This window comes from Meles meles, chromosome 7 (assembly GCF_922984935.1).
Source record: "Meles meles chromosome 7, mMelMel3.1 paternal haplotype, whole genome shotgun sequence".
In the NCBI taxonomy this organism is placed as follows: Eukaryota; Metazoa; Chordata; class Mammalia; order Carnivora; family Mustelidae; genus Meles; species Meles meles.
Window position 1 is genome coordinate 87,984,180 of NC_060072.1, and position 23,164 is coordinate 88,007,343.

The 23,164-nt window shown below is 37.4% G+C and overlaps 2 protein-coding genes across 10 annotated transcripts in view; one reads left to right on the forward strand and one right to left on the reverse strand.

The window, feature by feature from the left end:
* FAM186A (family with sequence similarity 186 member A) overlaps nucleotides 1-1,316 on the reverse strand; it is a gene marked incomplete at its 5' end in the record, with an annotated part of 79,775 nt that extends 78,459 nt beyond the window's left edge. The window contains one exon of the mRNA XM_046011822.1: nucleotides 1,140-1,316. Coding sequence (XP_045867778.1) covers nucleotides 1,140-1,316 — 177 coding nt within the window. The remainder of the gene's footprint in view (nucleotides 1-1,139) is intronic.
* LARP4 (La ribonucleoprotein 4) overlaps nucleotides 1-23,164 on the forward strand; it is a 218,377-nt gene that overhangs the window by 136,351 nt on the left and 58,862 nt on the right. For 3 of the 9 annotated variants that reach the window (XM_046011702.1, XM_046011706.1, XM_046011703.1), the window contains exon 1: nucleotides 4,932-5,076. In XM_046011702.1, the coding sequence (XP_045867658.1) occupies nucleotides 5,059-5,076 (18 nt within the window). In that variant the 5' untranslated portion in view covers nucleotides 4,932-5,058. Of the gene's footprint in view, nucleotides 1-3,438; nucleotides 3,777-4,931; nucleotides 5,077-5,114; nucleotides 5,327-14,076; nucleotides 14,126-23,164 lie in introns of those variants that run through there. The other 6 variants (XM_046011704.1, XM_046011705.1, XM_046011708.1 and 3 more) reach the window with 5 other exon arrangements.

Sequence of the window (23,164 nt, forward strand, 5' to 3'; positions counted from 1 at the left end):
TATGATTCCACTTATAAAATTCTTTTAAAATGCAAAATAATCTGTAGAGACAAAAAGTGGATTGGCAGTTGCCTAGATATAGTGGTGGGGGGGGTTGGGAAGGGTATGTGGGAGGAATTGTAACTGAGCATAAGGAAACTTTATGGGGTGATGGGTAAGTTCATTATGTTGATTGTGATGAGGTTTTCACAGGTGTTTATATATATATCAAAACCTATATTCTTAAAAATATATACAGCTGGGGCGCCTGGGTGGCTCGGTGGGTTGGGCCTCTGCCTTCGGCTCGGGTCGTGATCTCGGGGTCCTGGGGTCGAGCCCCACATTGGGCTCTCTGCTCGGCAGGGAGCCTGCTTCCCCCCTCTCTGCCTGCCTCTCTGCCTGCTTGTGATCCCTATCTGTGAAATAAATAAATAAAATCTATTAAAAAAAAGTTTAAAAATATATATATACAGCTTATTATGTGTCAATTATACCTCAATAAAGGTGTTAAAAGCAAACACCAGGTTATTGTTGTTAGTTGTGGGGAGTTGGAGCAGGAGTACGTTTATTCAGAGAATGAGAAAGTACAAATATTTAACACTCCTTAAACATAGGAAAAAACTTACCTGAATTAATTTATTTCAAACCGACAGAATTTGTTGTATTCTGTTTGAGAGAATAGAATGTAGTATAACCTTAGTTGTTTGAGGTTTATTGGATTGTTATATGAACCTTCTGTTCATTGTCATTGGGTATCTACCTTCCAATAAATCCCCCTTCCATGAGCTGGAATTCAATCTAAACTATATTTCTTCTTGCTAACAGTTATTTGACAAAAGTTTAGTTGAGAACAAAGGAAAACTACTGACTGAAATTAGATATCAATATTTGCTACAGATTTTTATTTTTCTTTCTATCCCAATCGCTCAATAGCACATGCGATTTATTTCTCAAAAGTCGTAATTAATTCTCATAGGAAAATAAAAGAGACTAACAAAATTGGAGCATGTTATGCAGAGTCAGGTGAAATTGTCATTTGAAATCAAAGTTACCTCAAATATAGTCAAAGATCATGAAAATAAAATGAGTTCAAAAAATGCAGCTTATCATTGAAAGTTTAAAAACAGTTGTAATCTATAAACTTCTCATTTATGACCCACCTCTCTGGCTCGATGAAGCTGTGCTTGCTCAATCCTAGAGATGACATTCTGTACTGCAAATGGGATCTCCAGCTGCGGGACCCCTGATTTGTGAAGGGATTTTCTAGACATGATGGTGGAATCCATAACTTCTTTTTCTGGTTCAGAGTCGCTGTCTATCCCACTTTGCATTTTGATAAATATTTTGAAAAGTTAGTGATTTTCTTTTATTTATTCTTTTTTCACCGAATATAGACAAATGCTAATAAAGGTGTCCACGAGGAAGCTAGGTTTTTCCTGCTCCCACAGGTTATGGTTTGCCCTAATTTGTTGCTAACCATGGTATTCCAGTCCTAGTGATGTCATAGTAAATCCATCATGACATCAATGACTCAAACATTTCTAGAGTGCTTACTATATGCGGAGAACTAGGCATTCTGTCTATATGCTGTGATGGTAGGGGGGAGGGAGGGTAGGAAAGAATAGACAACCGGAACACTAAAGGAAATAGAAGACATAGCCTTGCTTAAATAAGCTTAAAATCTAGGTGTTAGAATTCAAGATCCAGTATATCAAATGTAACTCCTGATTCTTCTCTCTTCCTGAGGTTTTGCTTAAGAATTTTTAAACCTGTAGTGGACTAGTTGTGTTACAACATCCTCAGCTGCCCCTCAGCTTGTCCTAGACATGTAATAATTTGGAAGCTATTATTTGGCTGAAGGTCACACTCTCTGCACTGCCTAGTTACTCATTCTTCCAAGCAATGTGACTGAAGAAGTTTCCATAGCTGGCCGGAGAAAATGAAGGGGACATTGGACGCTGCTTTGTAACTGAGAGGAGTACTCTGGGCAGCTCCTTTGATAGCAGAGGAGGTGAAAGGATTTAGGACAAAGGAGTAATTAAAGGACAGGATAGTTTTTTAACTGTGTAGCTTTTTTATTTATTAAAAAATATGAAACAGTACAGAAATAAATATAACAAATAGCCATGTGCCTATCATATAGAATGACAAATATTAACATTTTGTCATATTTGCTTCAGAAATGTTTTTTTAAGATTTTTTTAAAAATTTATTCATTTGAGAGAGAGAGAGCATGCATGAGAGCATGAGGGGGGGGAGGGTCAGAGGGCAAGGGAAGTGCTGACTCCCCAGTGAGCAGGGACACCCCCTATAGGGCTTAATCCCAGGATCCCAGAATCATGACCCAAGCGGAAGGCAGCCACTTAACCGACTGGGCCACCCAGGCACCCCTGCTTCAGGAAGTTTTAAATAAAATAAAGCATTAGAGATAAAGTTGGAGTCCCTTTCGGTGTTCTCCCTAGACTCCTTCCTCCCCCTCTGTCCCTTTACAGAGACATTGACAGTCATGAATTTGATGTACTTATGTCTAGTCTCTGTTTATATCGTTTTACTACAGGTGGATATATTGATAAACTATATATCATTTTATAGATTTTAGACTTTATACAAATTATGGATATATAATTTAATTTCTCTACAAGAACTTTGTATGTTGAGTTCTTATTGTAAACTTTGTCCTATGTTGCGTCCTTGCTATAAACTTGTAAAGTTAAACAGTTTACATATTTCAGTCCTTCAGAGAATGGGAGACAGGGAAACATAAAGTAGTTGTCTTTTAAGAAATGAATCAATATAAAGAGAGCAAATATTCCCCCTTCTAATATCCCATTGTCTAAGTTACCCCCTCCTCTGTGTTCCCAAATACTTTGTAAACTTTCTATTATAGTGCTTATCTCTTTGGAATGTAACTATTATTTGTCTCTGTCCATTAGTTGGTGAACTTCTCAAAACCAGAGGCTGTGTTTTAGGGATTTTGTTTGTTTGTTTTAAACATTTGACATATTCCTCCTCAGTTCCTACTCAGAAGTTTTCTAAAATTTGGATATTTATTATCATTTCAGACTCAATTCTATGGAAACTTTCTGAGCCCCAGAATACTTTCTTTTATTGTTAGATTGCCTCCCCTAACACCCAGTCACAAAAATTACTCCCTCCTTTCCTTTAAGTCACATTTAAGTCCATTCAAGGAAGTTAAAAATGTTTCTGAAAGGACTGCAATTAAGTATTTTGGTAAATGTTTAAGTTTGACTAAAATATTCATCATTATCCAGCATTTCTTGAACTTATCAATTAATTTGTTAAGTACTTTGTTGATAATATTAGATTGTGAGATCCTTAAATAACTTTCATTTCTCTTGATTTTTTTTTTTTTTACATTCACAAAGCAGCCTACGTACTTGTCAACTAAACTAATTTAGCATTATTGTGCTCTCTCCCTCTCTCATATCTTTTATGCAGCATGGATTTCATCAGCAACTGGAAATGAAGGCTTTTTAAAGCAAAATTTAAAAGCTCCCTCTTTCCCTTTCAATTTGGTAAGCACTTGTTGAGAGATACTATTATGTGGCCACCATTATCCTAGACTGTGAAGAATACACGATACTGGTGAAGAAAGTAAAAAACGAAAAAGAGAAAAAGAAAATAATTTAAGACAGAATATTCAAGTGCTAATAAGGGACATGAAGAAGAAATCTGTGGGGATCAGTGTCTTTGGGAAAACCCTATGGAGAGAGAAGGTTGATTGACAAATGAAGGCATTCCAGATAGTGAAGACACCTTGAGCCATGGCTTTGGAGGTGAGTGTTGAGTTTATCTTTCAGGGGAAAGGTAAGATTGGTTTAATTGAAATGAAGTAATGCTTAGTTTACTGTGGATCAGATTCGGGAGAGGATGGAATACAAAAATAAGGAATTTGATGGAGAAACTACTTTGGTATTCAAGTGAAAAAGTGAGTAGATTCATTAAAGTAAGGGAGATTACATAGGATCAGAACGGTAAGATCTTGAAAACAACAGTTTGTGAAAATGAAACCTTTAATTTAGAAAGAATTTTGAAATAATAGCATGGGAAAAATCAGTGGAAAAGATCAAGACATAATTATTTCAAAAGATTAAGTGTCTGACCTAAGATACAGAAGTAGGATTGATAGGGAAGAATAAAGCTTACTAGGTATTGTTGAAGATAATAAAGAATTTGGGTCATCTAAAAGAACAGTATAAAGACCATTTTAAAAAAATTTTTTATTGTACTTCATTTGAAGTGACAGTGACAGAACATTAGCGAAGAGGCTTTCCATAGTAAGTATTAAGTAGCGTGGATGTGGGTACCTGATCTAAGTGAACATACGGCTAAGTTTCTAAGGGAAACCCGCTCTCTGAGAGGGTTCCTTCAACTGTAAAATGGGGATACTATCTATTGTATAAGGGTTTTTAAAAGATTAATTCTCATAAAATACTTAGAATAATGCTAGGCACATAGTAAGGCACATACTAAGCATTTCATACACAGCAGCTGCTGTTAATATATTTACTATTACTGCTGCTTTTTTTTTCCCCCCTACTTTTTTTCTTTGAGCCACCACCTTTTCGGAAGGATTGGGCCTCTGCCAGTACACTTCACACAAGCTCGGCTTTTCATCAGATCTAGATTTTGAACTACGAAAACTGCGTAGTTACAGTAGCGGTAGCCCTCCGTTTGACGAGGGATAAAATGCGTCAATAAGATCTGTACCCACCCCCGTGGTACAGAATGGTGCTTTCCTCTGATCACTTCCCTCCCCCCACAACTGACGATAGTACCTCCCTTGCTGCCGCTGGAAAAGGTAGCGTAAAAGTTGAGCGCGCCGAGGGGTTTCTCTTCTCCCGGAAGCAATTTTTCTCTGGAACCGGAAGCGATTGCTCTTTCAAGGGAGGTGGGACTGGGCGGGTCAGGCCGCAGCGGCTGACGGCGGGGGAGGAGCCGGGTCCACTGCCGGGTGGAGGGGCCAGGCGAGTGTCCTTATCCTAGCGATTGGGGCTCGGGCCTGTAAGCCCGTTGGAGTCGCGGCGGCGAGAACGACTGGGCCGAGCGGAGGAAGACATGTTGCTCTTCGTGGAGGTGAGTGGACTTGGTAATGTCGTCCTGCTGTGAGGAGAGCAGGAGTGTGGAGGCACCGGCCGGTTCCACCGCCATGTGACTTTCCAGGCCGTACACGCCGCGGAACCGGCAGATAGGCTGACACAGCACCTGGGCCGTGCAGGCCTGCGGCTCCACTCTGCGCTCTCGCAACACTTTAGGAAGCTGTGGGAAGTGAGGACCGTAGTGGGGGAGAATTGAAGGTGGAGAATCCAGGCTTGTCTTACGTGAGGTGAGAATCAGAGGAAGGGAAAAGTGTCCCATATGGACCTCCTAGAGGAGGCAAACAGGCCGGGGCGGGGTGGGGGGGCAGCAGGGCGGGGGCGGAGTCTACGGAGAAAAGGGTAATCAGGTGGGCGCGTTGGCGGGGGTGGGGGTGGTGGAGAAGCGAGGTCTCGCGGGGCCCTCTGGGAGGGAAGCAAGCAACATGTGGGGCCGCGGAGGGAGGAAGGTGAAATTCGGTATAAGTATGTTGAAGAGAAAGTTGAAAGCTGCTTTTTAGCAACCCCCACCAAATTTTGTTTGATCCCCGTCCTTAAGTCTCTGGAACGTTCTGTGGGTGGAAAGCGAATTACTGTGAACGGAGGAGACGCCAGTAGGCTTTGGAAGCCTTGAAAGGCACCGCTTTGACCTTTTGTAAAAGTTACTCAGGCAGTGGCTCCGCGATGAGGGTTTGGCTTTATGGACGCGTAAAAGCCCTTATAGGAGGAAAATTCCAAGAATGAGGGAAACCTAGTCCGAGGAAAGCCGGGTTTGTTTTTTTTTAATGTTTTAACAATAGAAATACTTTTATTTTCATTGGAACGCCAGCTGCTGGCCTATTTTAGTTTTAAAGGTAGTGGATACCTGATTTAGAGAAATACGAGGTTTAATTTCTTTTATTTCTCTTGTGTGCAGTGAGCATCAGCTGACTGCCTGGCTAATGCTTTGAGTAGATTCCAGATCATATTGTTCTTGCATTGTGAAAACGTCAAACCAGCAAAGCTGCAACTTCGCAACTTGGCACTTGTTAACTATGCCCATAAAAAGAATCTTTTCAATGAGGGAAGGAGTTTACAGGTTGTATAATGGATCGAGAAGTCAGGGCCAGTCTATGGCTGTTTTTTTCTCTCGGAGGGAGTGATGGATTTTACTCCGTAATATTCCGGCATAAAGTAAATTCATGCTTTTAATTTTTTTTTTAATCTAACCGACTGTGTAGCTGATAAATTTGAGATCTTTAAATTGGGTTTTAAAGAGACGCATCTACCTTAGAGTATGTCCCACATTGGTAATAAACATTCATTGGAACACTCCCAAGTAAATCATGAAGAGATTTGAGATTACTGAGCCCATTCTGTTTACCATTTTTTTATCCTCATTGTAGGTTTTTTTCGGCAGGATAAGAAATCAGATACGATTTTAAACAGTGCCGGTTTGTATTAGGAGCGTTATGCCATGCAAATGCTTCAGGTTTTAAGTGTGTATATGTTTTGCTGGGCAAGAGAATGTGAAATTTTATTTTTATTAACATGAATTCCAAAATAAACTTTTGAGTTCCCAATTGATTGCTTTGGCTTTGTTAAAATGTTAACTTTAATAGTCGCTCTATTTATTGAGTGTTTAAGCTAGATCCTCTCTGGGTTTGTAAAACAACATTGCAATGTTTTACAGATGAGAAAACTAAGCAGAAGAGGTTGAACTTAGAAGTGGTGGAACTGGGATTTAGATACAGGTCATTCTAGTGCCAAATCATGGCTCTTATTAAACTGTTAATTAATATTTCCACTAATCATTTTCTTTGTGAATCAGTATATTGTTTTTAACTTTTCTCCTATAATGAGTTACTGAAAATTAACAATGTGACTACACGTTTGGAGCCAAATATATGGTATTAAAAGCAGTAAAAAAAAAAAATAACAAGACTGGTCATGTGGCATTTTGTTAACTAATATTTGATCCTTAAACTATAGGAATAACCTGTAGGATTTAGAAATTATTCTAAAAGTGTGAACCACAGCTCAGTTTGATGCCTGAGGTCATTCAGGTGCAAATAATGTGGTGACTAAAGTCTGAAGTCTTGCCTCTACAACACAGGTCTCTGGCTCCAGAACTTATTTTGCATTTTCCTCTAAGCCAAGGATTCTTAATCTGGGTCTCTGGTTAGAATTGAGGAAGTCTGTGAACTTCATTGAGGGAAAAAATTTCCCTGTTTATTTTGACTAGCTTCTAATTAAAATCTAGAATTGAAGAGAACTGAAAATTCTTGAAATTGCAATGGATTCAACGAGAGAAATATTTTCACATATTACAGGTTTTTAATAAAAATATTTTATTTATTTATTTGTTAGGGAGTGCGAATGAGAGCAGAAGCAGAAGGAGCATCAGAGGGAGAGGGAGAAGCAGGCTATCTGTTGAGCAGGGAGGCCTATGCGGGGCTCAGTCCCAGGACTCTGGGATCTTGACCTGAGCTGAAGGCAGTTGCTTAACCGGCTGAGCCACCTAGACGCCCCCTGTGCATTTTAAAAACGTTCTGAGAAGAGATCTGTAGATTACTTGGACTGCTAAAGAGGTCCATGGCACAAGGTTAAGAACCACTTTTCTATAAACCAAGTTGCTTGTGGATCATCTTTGGTTGGGCTTCTCCAATCTGGAATCTGAGCCCTTGGTAGTTGTATTCAAAATCTTTTACTTGTGTGTGTTTTTCTGGTAAGACCCTAGCTTTTTGTTTATAACTGGAATGAGTGGGACAGATAATAGTAATGATAATGGCGCTATAATAATAGTGGTATACCTGTATATTGTACTTACTGTGCGTGAGGCATTTTTGTATAATAAGTACAAAACACAGTATTTTTTCATGTGTTCATATATATACATCTACTCAATCCTCTCTGTGAGATAGGTAGAATTACTATCTCCATTTTAGAGATAAACTACAGCATAGAATTTAAGAAACTTGCCCACAGCTAGTGAATATTGAAGTTGGAATTGGAACTCTGCTACCTAGCTATATACTGCAATAGAAATCTACAGGCAGACCGGGAATCCTATTTTAAGTAATAGTGAGATGTAACTTTTTTTTAACTTAGTCTTGGAGACAAAGGGCTCTATTGATTAAGTAATTTATTGGGGTTTTTTTCTCACTGTTCTGAAGGGGACATATACAATATCTGGCTCTCTGTGAATAGGGGAAAATGTTTGGATAATTCACAAAGTTGTCAGACATGTACCAACATAAATTTCCTTAAAACACATTCTGTAAGTTCAAAACAGCATTGTGCTTTCTACTAACAACTTACTTAAATAACAGCTTACACTTTTTTTAATGATTTTTTGTGATTGCTAGCATTTTTGTTTGTTTTTCAGATCATTTCCCCCCCCTTAATATTTTTAGCAGTTTTGTCTGCTTTGTTTGTTTGGCCATGTTTTAATTGGGTTTCTGTCTCTAGAGTTTTTCCCTGAAAATGAATACTTGTAACTACTTATTTAGGTAAAAATGACTTTTATGCACTCTATAATAACTCTTAGATAACTTTTAAATTTTTAATTATTTAAAATACAGATAACATAAAATTTAATGATTTTTTTTTTAAAGATTTTATTTAGTTATTTGACAGACAAAGATCACAAGTAGGCAGAGAGGAAGGCAGAGAGAGAGAGGAGGAAGCAGGCTCCCTGACAAGCAGAGAGCCCGATGTGGGGCTCGATCCCAGGACCCTGAGATCATGACCCGAGCTGAAGGCAGAGGCTTTAACCCACTGAGCCACCCAGGTGCCCCAAAATTTAATGATCTTAACCAATTTTAAGTGTATAGTTCAGGGTTATTAAGTACTTTTACATTGTTTTGCAATATCACCACTATTCACATCCAGAACTCTTCATCTTGCAAAACTGAAACTGTATGCATTAAACAATAACTGCCCATTCCCTTCTTTCCCCAGCCCTTACATAATTTCTAAAGTAATTTATCTGACTTCTAAAGTGTTCTGCTTTTTAAGGTAATAACATTTTAAATTTTAGATGAAGCTTGGGATCTGAAATCATTTATTTTATATTGTAGTAATCATAACATTGTGCCTTTAACTCCAAATACAGTACTGGTTTTTCCCATTAATTTAAATAATTTATTTATAAAAAGTTCTTAGATGTCACTGACTGACTAATGATTTTTTTTTTTAATATTTGTATTTATTTGACAGAGAGAAATCACAACTAGGCAGAGAGGCAGACAGAGAGAGAGGAGGAAGCAGGCTCCCTGTGGAGCAGAGAGCCCGATGTGGGGCTCGATCCCAGTACCCTGGGATCATGACCTGAGCTGAAGGCAGAGGCTTTAACCCACTGAGCCACCCAGGCGCCCCGATGATTTTTTTTTTTTAAATGACTTAGAAGAAGAAAGTGCCTAAACAAATTGTGAAATGATTGCCAAGAGAAATTATAAATAAGTGAATAGTGGTTTCTGAGCAATTTGATTTTGGACTATTTATTGGAGTGAGATGCAGAATTTAAAAATGAATGAAAATATTTTCAAGTAGAAATACTTTCAGATACAATGGACTGAGAATGAAGTGGGAATTATCTTTTAAATGTGAAAAGTAGAATAAAATGCTTAGAAATGCACATAAAGATGTAAAAGTACCTTTTGGTGCTTCAAATTACAGTGAACTGGTTTACAGTTTTCTGAAAAAACAGAAGCTAGGAATATTGATATTCAGTTATTTTGTATCAATTTGGGTTTGTTATCTGGCAGCTCCGTATTACTGCCATATTACTTCCCAGCTAATGGAAATGATCCTTGACAGTAGTCTTGAACACTTCAAATCTGTAATTTTGATTTCCTACCTGGAAGCTTAAGAAAAGATTTTTGACCCTGTAGTTGAAATGGGGTCAGAGTCTATATTGCAGAGGAGTGGAAAGTAGAGGAAGTTGAGAAACTATAGTCCTGTGAAGTCATTAAAAAGATTTTAAACCTCTCTGAAGATCCTTAAGTGAAAATGGAAAATGAACTCTTTAGCTCTGATGGTGTTCATAGCATTTTATTTTATTGTTCCTATATTCTATATTTTTGCTTAAATTTTGTTTTAACGTTTAGTTCTTGAGGAAGGTTTCCAGTCTTGATAACATAATAAACTTTTGCATTATCACTGTAATTTTCTGCAAGGATTTTGGAATCCTGGGTTCAAATGTTAGTTGTATGACTTTAGACAAATGACAACTTTTTGGAACGTCAAGTTCCTATCTGTAATTTATTTGGTAATAATAATTTCTTTTGATAAAGTTTGTGTTCATGATGTTTATGATGTTTATGTATTAAGCATTTTAACATAGTCTAGCGAAGAGCTTAGCTGACAACTATCATTTGATCAATATAGCAACTCTTTTGTGTTGTCAGTTGTCCAGGATATAAATAGTAACTTTCCAAAATTATTAATTTATGCCTTATGATTTGTTGAACATTTTTGGAAAATTTATTAAAACTACATCATAATGGCACTGGTAATTGCAAAAACTACTGTGAGACAGCACTGATTTAAGAGATAAATACCTTTTAAAAAAAGAGAGAAGTATGCCTTTTCGAGTTCTAATCTGAGTCTTGTTACTAATTTACCCTGATTCTGGATAAGCCAAACTGGGTAATTACCTTATTTTAAAATTTTTATAGCTGAAGAGTATACTTTTAATTGGGCAAATAAAACTTACAAAACAGGAATGAAGATTGCAGTGTGTTCAAATACGGACATATTTATATACAAGATTTAAAGGAATACAAATGATGAGATGCAAGTAGATGATTTATATTTCCTCTTTTGTGAAGAAAATTTTTTCTAATATGCAAGTATAGGTATATGTAAGAAAAAGAAACTTGAGTATCACGTGCTCATGTGTCTTCTCTTGTCTGTTTCTTGTCATAGACCCAGACATTGAGCCAAACTTTGGTTCAGAAAATATCTCTGTATTTATAAATGACTGACTCTAAACCAAAGACAGAGGAGTTCATTGCATCTTTCGTCCTTCCTTCGCTTCCTTCCTTTCCTTCCTTCTCTTGTTTCCCGTCGTTCCCTTCCAGAGGAATACTTTAGATGAATGTTACCTAGGGGTAGAGTATGAACTGTAGACTTAAAGCCGGACTCCAAGGATAAAAAGTTAAGTTTTGTTTGGTTTATATATTACTGAGGGAAGAGAAAAGCTCTTCTGTGTCAAAACAGAAATTTAGGAGTAATCCAGGGTTTGTGGTGTACATAGGTGGCCGGTACTTCATGGCACTAGATACTGCAAACTATGAAATAGGTTAGTGTGATCATTCCTCCCATTTTGTCCTAGATAGTTACAGTGTACACCTACTTTTTGGAATAGATGTCCCATCCTGTTTCATGTTCAAAAATGTCCTGATTTGTATGATAATTTTTAATTCAGAAGAGACTGTATGCTTATTGGCAGTACTTTTCCCCATATCACTAACAGTGCACATAAGTTGGTAGTAAAGTATTTGTTGTTGAATTAGCTGTGAGAAATTAAATTTGTAGGATTTACGAAAGTTTGCAGTTAAGCAAGGTAAAAGATATGTGGGATTATTCTAGCCTTTTGAGTTAGGTGAAGGAAAAAAAATGGGGGCAGTGATAGAGTAATAATTATAAGATACATTTATATACAGTGTTGCACAAAGGAGTGGTTAAGAACAAGTACAAGGCTACTGTTCAGGCTCAGCCTCTTTCTATTAGTATGACCTCGAGCAAATGGTTTCGCCTCTTTCTCATTTTCTTATGTGTAAATTGAGGATAATACTGATAACTTGAGGATAATATTAATAGGTCACATAACGTTGTTAAGAAGATTGACAGTTAATGTAAAGTACTTAGAATAGTATCTGGTGCATAATAAACACTACATGTGAGCTGCAGCTTTCATATACACTGGGGAAAGATAAGTCTCATCTTAGTTTTCTGGTCATTTTTATTTGAAAATAACGGTTTGCTGACTTGACTATACACATTTCTGAAAAGGATTATTTTCATATTTAATATTGATTGTATTTAATATTGTATTTAATGTTGATCATATTTACTATTGGAATTTTTAAAAATTTGATTTGTATGGTTAGCTGTTGGCTTTATCAGCTGACAGTTTGGAGTAAAATGACTCAGTATGTTGAGGACTATTTAAATTACTTAAATGGTAAATACAGATGGAGATCTTGGTCTTAATAAGGGGGTTCATGGATCTCCTGTAGAACTTTCTGGGGAGAACTCTGTAATTCTGATTGTATTTTCAGAGTAATCCTTGATGCCGCCCCCCGCCAAAAAAAAAAAAGCTAAGCCTGGGCGCCTGGGTGGCTCAGTGGGTTGGGCCGCTGCCTTCCGCTCAGGTCATGATCTCAGGGTCCTGGGATCGAGTCCCGCATCAGGCTCTCTGCTCAGCGGGGGGCCTGCTTCCCTCTCTCTGCCTGCCTCTTTGTCTACTTGTGATCTCTCTCTGTCAAATAAATAAATAAAATTTAAAAAAAAAAGCTAAGCCACTAGTCTGTGGAATGGAAGCCTGTTTTGTTTTGTTTTTGAACAGTTAACAGATGCCATCTGACTGAGGAATAGTGAGAATTTGGGGAGATAAGTCTTTCCTCCTGATATCAGAGGATCGGTAGTAATAGCTTTATTGACAAATAAACTTCAGGTTTTCTTCCGTAGAGAGTAAGTGAATCCTGATTTTTGACTCCTTGAAGAGATTGGGGGAAATGATCTTAGGGGGTCCAGTAACCTTGCTACTGAAAAGTGTGAGCCATAGACCAGCAGCAAACTTAGTTACCCAAAGACTTCTTAGTCTCAGCCTCTGTCCCTGAACTGCTGAATCAGAATCTGCATTTTAGCAAGATTCCTAGATGATTCTTAAGCACAGTAAAGCCTGAGAAACACTCATATAGCATTGTTCATTCCTTGATTCATTTAACAAATGTTATTTGTTGGCCTCCTGTGTGCCAGTCACTGTTCAAGGTGCTAGGGAGCTGTAAACCACACATAAGGTCATTGCCGTTGTGGAGCTTGCTGACAAAATAATTCAGCTAAAGATAAGTGCTTGTGATAGAGGGTAATTTTATTGCTAAACTGCCATGAATATTATCTTTTTTATTTAATTGAAAATTAACTATGGCCCTAGGATAGAAAACTACTTTGGCCCTGAGATAGAAATCAGTGCAGCGCAGAATCAACTTCTGCTCTGAGGACCCTAGTTATCTGGTGGCATATCCATTTTTTTTCTGGATTATTAGTCACTCTGGACAGAACTGAGCCAGGGACCATTTGGCTTGGTGAGGAGATTTATAATATTCCTTAAATGGCATGTAACTGGTTGTCTTTTGTTTTATATATTTTTAAAATAACTAGTTGTCTTAAAACTTTTCTCTAAGGTAACTGTAGTGTAGTGGTTAGGAACCACTATAAAAATGTATCGGCAAACTGTTCCTTCTGCCTAGTTTCAAATCCTGCCTCTGCCTTATTAGCTTTGCAACATTGGGCACATGACCTTGGGGTAAGTAACTTTTTGGGGGGGGGGTTAAGATTTTAAGTAATCTCTACACCCATTGTGGCTGGAACTCAACAATCCCAAGATCAGCACATGCCCCACCAACGGTGCCAGCCAGGCTACCCTAAAGTAACATTTTTCTTATCTGCAGAATATGGATGATGGTCGTATTTAATTGAAGTTGTTATGAAGGTGAATTAAGTGTTCCATAAATGTTAGCTGTTACTCTTCTCTGTCAGAATGGTGAAAATTTCCCAGTTTAATTTTCATTTTTGTTGTCCATGAAATACCCATAAGCATAGTCTAGTAGAACCCTGAAGTTTTATCCTAGATGAAATGACATGTGTTTGTTTTGTGTCTTTTTTTTTTTTAAATAATAATTACTTGTAATTTGGTGGTTCTCTCAATATTGGAGATGGAAAAATTAAACCTGGATGATTGATTTGCCATGAGGCAAATAACTTTAATCAATCTATACACTTTGTTTTTCAGCATTTGTAGGGTTAAGTGGCTTGGGATTTCTATTTCTGATCGTAAATAGGTAAGTAAACAAATGGGTGGATATGACCGAAGAGATAGTTTCACCATATTCATGATGACTTTTTCCTGACTCTGTTCTGTTACCTTAAAACTGCTGTCTTTAATGACCGGAGGGTATCGTTTTGCCAAGAATTTGATGTCTTTCTTTTTTCCTTTCATTTATATCACTCCCCACATAGGAACTGGCATAAAATTGACCGGTAATAAAGACTGCTTTTGGCTTATTTGGTGATGACATATATTGCTTAGATAGAGAGGTGGTGATTGATCTCTCAGTTTTGTGGACTGACAATTTGGATATTTTTGTGGTGGTTTTGGCAGAGAGTTTCAGAGTGCACTTGGACAGTTTACATCCTTTAACAGATGTTTTATGTAACTGTAGCCTTAGGGGCTTACTTCTAGTTCTATGGAAGAGGTAAGGATTTTGATGGAATTCATTATTAAACCCTAACAGAATGAATCGAACATGATAATTGAGAATTTAAATGAGAAAAATAAGCCTTTGTTGTAGTTAAACTGTCTTGTCAGATTCATTAATGTGTCATTTTAAAGACTGTTTGTCAAAGAAAAACAACTTTTTTTGTTGGGCATTTCAGTTTCCAATTTTTCTTTATGTGGAACAATTCAGTATAGGACACTCTTGTATAAAGCTTTTAGGTTAAAGGTTACTGCAGTAGATCAAAGAGTGAACATTTGAAAAGTAACTCATATCAACATATCAGTATTGACAGATTGCTTTCCAAAAGTGTTAGGACAGTTTTTACTGTTGTCCAGTTTACTGCATCTTTGTCGGCACCCAGCATTCTAATTTGTAAAAGTTTACCATTTGGTTAAAATGAAATAGTTTATTTTGCATTTCTTCAGTGACTACTGTGATCGAATGTTTTTCCATGTTTATTAACTGTGAATTGACTTTTTGCTTGTTTGTGCTTTTCTTAACCCTCTTCGAAGACAATAGTCTTTTGCGTCACTTGCCTGGAATGATTTTCCCAGTGGATACGGCTTTTAATTTGGGTCTTAAATGTTCATAATGCAATTGATGTTAATTGTATGAAAATAAAAGTATAGAAATGAAAATAAAGATGCTACTGCTCTGAGATAACCAGTCATAACACTGATTTTTGATTTTTAGTCTCTCCAGTCTTTTCTGTGCTTGTGCATTATTTCACAAAATTCAAAATTTCTGTAATAAGGTAGCAACTTGCTTTTTTCCCAGGTTTCCATGAATACTTTCAATGCCTTCTACAGTATTTTCCCCATTGATACAAATTTTATTTTGAAATATTATGGATTCACAAGCAATTCACATTGCCCGAAAAAACTATACAGGGTGGTGTCATGTACCTTTTTGCCCAGTTTGCCACAGTAGTAACACCTTGCCATAACTGTAGTATGGTATAAAAGACTAGCAGATTGATGTTGGTACAATCCACAGAACTTACTCAGATTTCACCAGTTTTATATACAGTCTTCTTTTAAGGCTCTGAGGTAGTCTTTATATGGCTGGACTATAGTTACTGAACAAATCCTCTGTGGTTGGTGTCTTTGTCCACTCAGGCTACTCAAACAATATCATGGACCGGGTAGCTTATAAACTCAGAAATTTAATTCTGGGAAGTCCAGGATTTTGGAGCCAGCAGATTTGGTAGTTGGTAAGGGCTTTCTGGTTCATAGTGCCTTTTTGCCAATGTCTTCAATGGTGGAAAGGCCTAGGGACTGGAATCTCTTTTAGAAGAGCACTAACCCATTCATGAGGGCTTCAGTCTTCTGACTTAGCATTTCTCCAAAGCCCCACCTTCCAAATCCATAACATTGGCTTTAGGATTTCAACATTTGAATTTGGGGGGAGGGTGGTACACAAACATTTAGACCATAGCAGTGAGATGTTTCTAATTTTTCACTATTACAAAATCAGTGTGGTGAACATCCATGTACATAGTTTTGCATATTTCTTTCTTTTGAGTAGCTCTTGCGAGTACATTTCTAGATCAAAAAATGTTTATTTTTTTCCAGTGTTTTTTAATTGAAGTATTATTAACATACACTGATTTGTTAGTTTCAGGTGTACAGTATAATTCAGCAATTCTAACATTACTTTGTACTCATCACATTAAATGTACTCTTAGTCCCCTTCATTTCACCTGTCCTCCCACCAGCCTTCCCTCCGGCAACTACTAGTTTGTTCTCTGTATTTAAGAATTTGTTTCTTTTGTCTGTCTGTTTTGTTTCTTAAATTTCACATACAAGTGAAATTTTATGGTATTCATCTTTGTTTGCCTGACTTATTTCACTTAGCATTATATTCCCTAGGTCCATCCACATTGTCACAGATAGTAAGGTCTTATACTTTTTTATGGCTGAATAATATTCCATTGTGTATATAGTACATCTTCTTTATACATTAATTTACGGATGGACACTTGGGTTGCTTGCATATCTTGGCTATTGCAAGTAATGCTGCAATTAAACATAGGAGTACATCTTTCAGATTAGTGTTTTCTTTTTCGTTGGGTAGTTACCCAGTAGTGGAATTACTGGATCATATGGTAATTCCATTTTTTATTATTTATTTTTTAAAGATTTTATTTATTTATTTGAGAGAGAGTAAGCGCACACACACAAGTTGGGGGAGGGGCAGAGGGAGACTTCCCCCTGAGCAGGGAGCCCCGATGCGGGATAATCCCAGGGATCCCACCCTGAACCTAGGGCAGACACTTAACTCACTGAGCCTCCTAGGCACTCCTAGTTAATTCTGTGTTTAAAAGAATGCGTCTTTTTAAGGTTATTGATAAACGTTGCTAACTCTTGGGAAAATTATATGAATTACAGCAGTGAACTGATAGTTTCCTTTTATACTTTCAAAATGACATTAAGTAGTTCAATAGGTAAAATGATATTTTGTAGTTAACTATTCCTGCTTGTTCTTTGTACATTTTCCCTCTTCAGTAAGTATCTTAGTAATTTATAGCTCTGTTGTTGATAAGGTTGGTGTTATAACGTTTCAGACCTTTTCTGTTTTTACATACTTATGTATCTATCTATACAGTAATTTTTTGTTTGTTAACATAAATGATGAAACAAAGTGCTTGTTTTGCAACTTGATTTTTTTTCCACTGTTAGTATATATAGGCCTGTCTTTTTTTTTTCTTTTTAAAGATTTTATTTATTTATTTGACAGAGAGAGATCACAAGTAGGCAGAGAGGCAGGCAGAGAGAGTGAGGGGGAAGCAGGCTCCCTGCCAAGCAGAGAGCCCGATGCGGGGCTCGATCCCAGGACCCTGAGATCATGACCCGAGCCGAAGGCAGCGGCTTAAACCACTCTTTTTTTTTCTTAACTTTTATAGTATTCCTGTTACAAAATATACAACATTTTAACGATTTAGATAGAAGTTTATATTTGTTTTTAGCCTTTCACTTAAAGAATCAGTGCTGCAATATACATCCTTATATATGTGTGTGTTTTCGTGTACATTAATGGCTTTTAGAGTGTATACTCTTAACTAGTCTTGTGGAAAATATATTCTCAGGAGTCCTGCTTGTCTATATGCCATAGACTTTATACTTTGATTATTCTTGGTACCTTTAGGAAGGGACACATCAGATTTATGGATAGTATGCTGCTGAAAGGCATCTAATTAATTATCTTGATTTACTATTAGATACTTAATGAAATAGTGCATCCCCTTGTCTTAGTCAAAGGGGAACACCCATTAGCAATACTTGGGAGTGCTGTGTGCCAAAGTCCTGTATCTTGACTTCAGACAGCACAGGAAGGCATCAAGCTGTCACTAATTTTTTATCTTGTTACTTCAGTGGTAGAGGCAGTGGTAATATGGGGGCTCTTGTCTGACTTCTGGGTTACCCGACAAGTTTGCAGAAATGGGCTCTGGTCCTTTAGTTACTGAGTTGATTTTTTTTTTTTTTTTCCCTATCATCACATGCTTAGGGTATGGACTTTGCATGGGCAAACCATTGGTGCTTCTGAGGTGGGAAGCTCAGGCATTCCAGTAGGTGGGTAGAAAGCACATAACAGCCATTGTGCCAAGAAAGCCCTGCCAGGCACTTAGTTTTCAGTAAAAGAAGGGCAAGCTTTCTTTCTTAATATCAAAAATTAATTGCGGTGTGGTGGGATAACACTTGAGCTTACCAGGAATTTCTTGACACTGTCTGAGCAACAGTCCCATCACTCCTGACTCTGGCCCATGATCGCAGTCTCTTTTTGCCCCTGAAGTGAGGTGGGCTCTTTCTGTCACCACCTATACTGAAATGCATTTGGTTTTTATATTCTCTACTCTGTTTGAAATCTAACCTGATTGCTTTGGAGCAAATTTCTTTGAATTGTATTAAACACATAGGGAAATCACTCTTTATATCTTCAGCTAGATGGAGATTATAATAATTTGACTAAATTGGGAAGCTTAATAGAGGTTGAGCTTTGAGTAATTATGTGTGATCTCCAAAGGAGTAACTGATTTCTGACAGAAAATATAGTAACACCTAAAATCACTAGTAAGTGATTTTAGTAAGACAGTCTATCATTTTTGTTTCCTTTGATTTTTGTCAATTTCTGCTCTCAACCTAGGAATGATGAGTTTGAATGTTTTTAACACTTCTGATTATAAAGATGTCATAATGAAACATTGAAGGTTCATGGTCACAAATTCTCTTCTCATTATTTAATCTAAATATAGAGAAAAAACTGGTAATTTACCAAAGGTGGGGCTTGGGGAGGTTGGGTGAAATAGGTAGGTAATGGGGATACTTAGCATGATGAGCAATGAGAATATATAGAATTATTGAATCACTATATTGTATACTGAATCTAATACAACATTGTATGTTAACTATACTGGAATGAAAATAATAAACTCAGGGTCCTGGGTGGCTCAGTTTATTAAGCATCTGACTCTTGGTTTTAGCTCAGGTCATGATCTCAGGGTCATGAGTTTGAGCCCTGTGTTGGGCTTGCACTCAGCATGGATTGTGCTCAAGATTCTCCACCTGCCTCCACTCATGCGTACTTTACTTGCACATGAGTTCTCTTTCTCTCAAATAAAATCTTTAAAAAATAATTAAATTAAAAACTAAAACAATTTTAAAAAGTAGTGCATCCCATCAGTAAAAGCACATTTTCATCGTAATCCCACAATATTTGGGTAATTATTTATAAATTAAGTATATATATATATATATATATATGATAATTGTGTATCTTAAATATTAATCTTAATCTCTTATAGTGAATATTTGTCATATTTGGAGCCCCCAGTTTTTGAGTAGCTTTCTATATTTGCAGAAATACCCATATTGTGAGTCAGGCCTCTCCTGTATATGTACTAGCCAATGCTCTTGTTTCTAGATGGATGCATCTTAAATAACATTAAGAGCCACTAGTCAGACATACCCGCAGATCACTTTTGCTTGAAATTATACAATGTAAGGAAATGAGGGTTGTATTCTTTTTTTTTTTTTTTAAGATTTTATTTATTTATTTGAGAGAGAGAGAGAGACAGAGAGAGAGAGTGTGTGCACGCTTGCGAGTGCACAAGCAGGCAGAGTGGTGGGGAGAGGCAGAGAGAGAAGCAGGCTCGGCGCTGAGCAAGGAGCCCAATGCAGGACTCAATCCCAGGACGCTGGGATCATGACCCGAGCCAAAGGCAGCAGCTTGACCAACTGAGCCACCCAGGCGTCTCTGAGGGTTGTATTCTTTTTTTTTTTTTTTTTTTTTTTTTTTAAAGATTTATTTATTTGACAGAGAGAAATCACAAGAGAGGCAGCCAGAGAGAGAGGAAGGGAAGCAGGCTCTCCGCTGAGCAGAGAGCCCGATGCGGGACTCGATCCCAGGACCCCGAGATCATGACCTGAGCTGAAGGCAGCGGCTTAACCCACTGAGCCACCCAGGCGCCCCTGAGGGTTGTATTCTTAACTTTCAGTTTTGCAGGAGGGAGTGACAGAGGTGGTCTGCTTTAAGTGGAGGTTTCAAGGTTAAGTTCGTAATGAGGAAGTGATTTTGGTCCTGGCAGTGGTAATGGATTTGAATTTTGGCATATAGCTCTTGATGGTGGCAGGGATAATGATTTCCTTGTAAACCACTTCAGCATTATTCTGGGTGATGTTATCTTTGCACCCATTTTCAGCCCTTTCATTGACGTAGTGACATAGCAGTGACATTATCCTTTAATAAATTACTTTTCTGTTAATTTACCTTGAGTGGATTCTAAATACTGACTGATAAAAATCCTTGGTAAGATATTTTTTATACAGCAGGCATTGTTCACATGGTCTACAGAGTGGCAAATGTAAAGATGAGTTGCTTTCTAAAATTACAACTTCACAAATTTTTAAAATAATACCTTAGTGCCTGGGATGGGAGGATGGCTGCTTGGTGCTATAAGAAAACTAGTTGGTTTCCTCCCTGAGCTAATTAATTATGTTATGATGTGGTATTATGAACTTATATCTCTAAACTAAGATGTTCCTGTGATTATTCAAATGGCAATACTTTCGGAGATGCTTTTGCTCCCCTGCATGATTTGACATTTTGTTATTGGTTTTGATGATACTATAAAAGCCTTTAGCAGCTTTGAAACCAAAAACCAAGAAGCACTTCAACATTAGACTTCCATTTTAAACTCAGTACACATTAAAAAAAAAAAAAAAAAAAAAGATTGTATCAGCTCTCATCTTGTAGCACCTCTGAAGAGTAAGTAAAGTGCTTTTTTTTTTTTTTGCACACGTGCCTCTGCTATTTCATTCAAGTAGACAGTTGAAGATCTACTCCGACTGGTTTGTGTTAATAGCTGAAATAGACTAGGAAGATCTAGTTTCTGCCTTCCTTGAGCCCATTGCCCAGCTTTAGAACACATATTTAGATAAACTGTTACAGTGTTTAATAAAATAGAGGTATGTACAAATAATAAAGAGAGAGGAAGTAATGACCAAAATAAAGTTAGGTGCCCAAGGTGCATAAAAACTGTAAGGAATTTTGGTAGACTAGGCATTATGTCTTTAAAAATGAAGAAAACATGGCCAGTAATTGCATAATTACTGGGTGGCAGAATAAAGTTCGTTTTTGTTGCTGTTTGTTATTATACTTGTCTTTCAGTTGTTGGAATTACTCTAAATTTAGCTTCGTTGAGACTATATTGATACTTCCTTTTTTAAGAAGTATTATGAATTAGATGTTTTGGAAAACAATTGAAAATGTTGGTTAAAATTTTTTTTTTTTTTTTAAGTTTTTTTTAGGGGCGCCTGGGTGTCTCAGTGGGTTAAAGCCTCTGCCTTCGGCTCAGGTCATGATCCCAGGGTCCCGGGATCGAGCCCCACATCAGGCTCTCTGCTCAGCAGGGAGCCTGCTTCCCTCTCTCTTTGCCTTCCTCTCTGCCTACTTGTGATCTCTCTCTGTCTGTCCAATAAATAAATAAAATCTTTAACAAAAAAATTTTTTTTTTAAGCAGAGCTTTAAGCTGTCAAGAAAGCAAATGAAATCTTCAGACCAAAGTTAAAAAAAATACTCATCCAAGAGGTAAACAGATCATAAATGCAGAGACTAAATGCATTTGTTGGTTCTTATTAAAACCACAGCTTTGGTTTTAATTGGCAGTGCTTAGAGACAGGACACAAGGTAAACTAGGGGGAAAACAATCCCAGAGAAAAGGGAGTTTGTCAGTTTTAGCTTTGAGTCTGGATTGGTGAGGTAGCAGTCTTTCCTAATAATTCTAACCACAGATGCTCCTTTTGCCAAAGTAGAGTGAAAATTCACAATATATGTTAACAAAATAACCATGTCAAAAATTAAAGGAATACTAGATTGGTAGTTTTAGTATGCAGTCATCTAGCAGAAGGAAAACAAATCCTCCAAATATCTCCATATCTCGAGAGCATATTTTAAATGTAGTCTTCAGAATTCCCACAAATAAAGTTCCAAGGAAATGGGCTTACAATATAAAATCGGAAAGCATGTAAGTCATCATGAGCATGGTTTAGCAGAAACAACAGACCACAAAAGCAAACCCTCAAACATAACAAATACTGTAATTATCAAATACAGACTATAAAATTAGAATATTTAATATGCTTAGGGGTACCTGGGTGGCTCAGTTGTTAAGTGTCTGCCTTTGGCTCAGGCTCTCTAGCAACCTTACTCTCTCCCTCTGCTGGCCACTCTGCCTATTCATGCTCTCACTTTGTCTCTCTCTCAAATAAAAATCTTTAAAAAAAAATGCTTAAAGGAAGGAAGATACTGAAAAGATGATCAAGAAACAAAACAGGTGTGCCTGGGTGGCTCAGTAGGTTAAGTATCTGACTCTTGATTTCAGCTCAGGTGGTGATCTCAGGGTGTAAGATCCAGCCCCACATCAGACTCTTTGCTGGGCGTGGACCCTGCTTAAAATAGTCTCTCTCCCTCTCAAAAAAAAAAAAAAGAAGAAAAAAAGGAAAGGGTGGCGCCTGGGTGGCTCAGTGGATTAAGGCTCTGCCTTCGGCTCAGGTCATGGTCTCGGGGTCCTGGGATTGAGCCCCACATGGGGTTCTCTGCTCAGCAGGGAGCCTGCTTCCCCACCCCTGCCTCTCTGCCTACTTGTGATCTCTCTCTGTCAAATAAATAAAATCTTTAAAAAAAAAAAAAAAAAGGAAAGGAAAGCATTGGTCAGATAGATTTGATAAAAGAACCAAACAGAATTTTAAGAAATGAAAATTATTTTTCAAAGAACTTAGAAACTTAGTGGACAGGTTAAATTCATCTTAGAAACAGATGAAGAAAGAATTGATGAATTGGAGGAAAGAACTTAAGAAATCACTCAGGGTGTAATTTCTTAGACAAAGAAATGGAAGATGGGAGATTGATACAAAGAGAGGTGGAACATAGTATGAGAAGGTGTGAATATTTTATTGGCATTCCAGAAGGAAACAGTAGAACAGTTAGTTGATGGAGAGGCAGAGTTTGAAGAGCTAAAGGCTGAGAATTTTACAGAATTGATGCATTGGATTTCAGAGCTCAGTGAATCCCAAATAGATTAAATAAAGAAGAATTTCACACTTA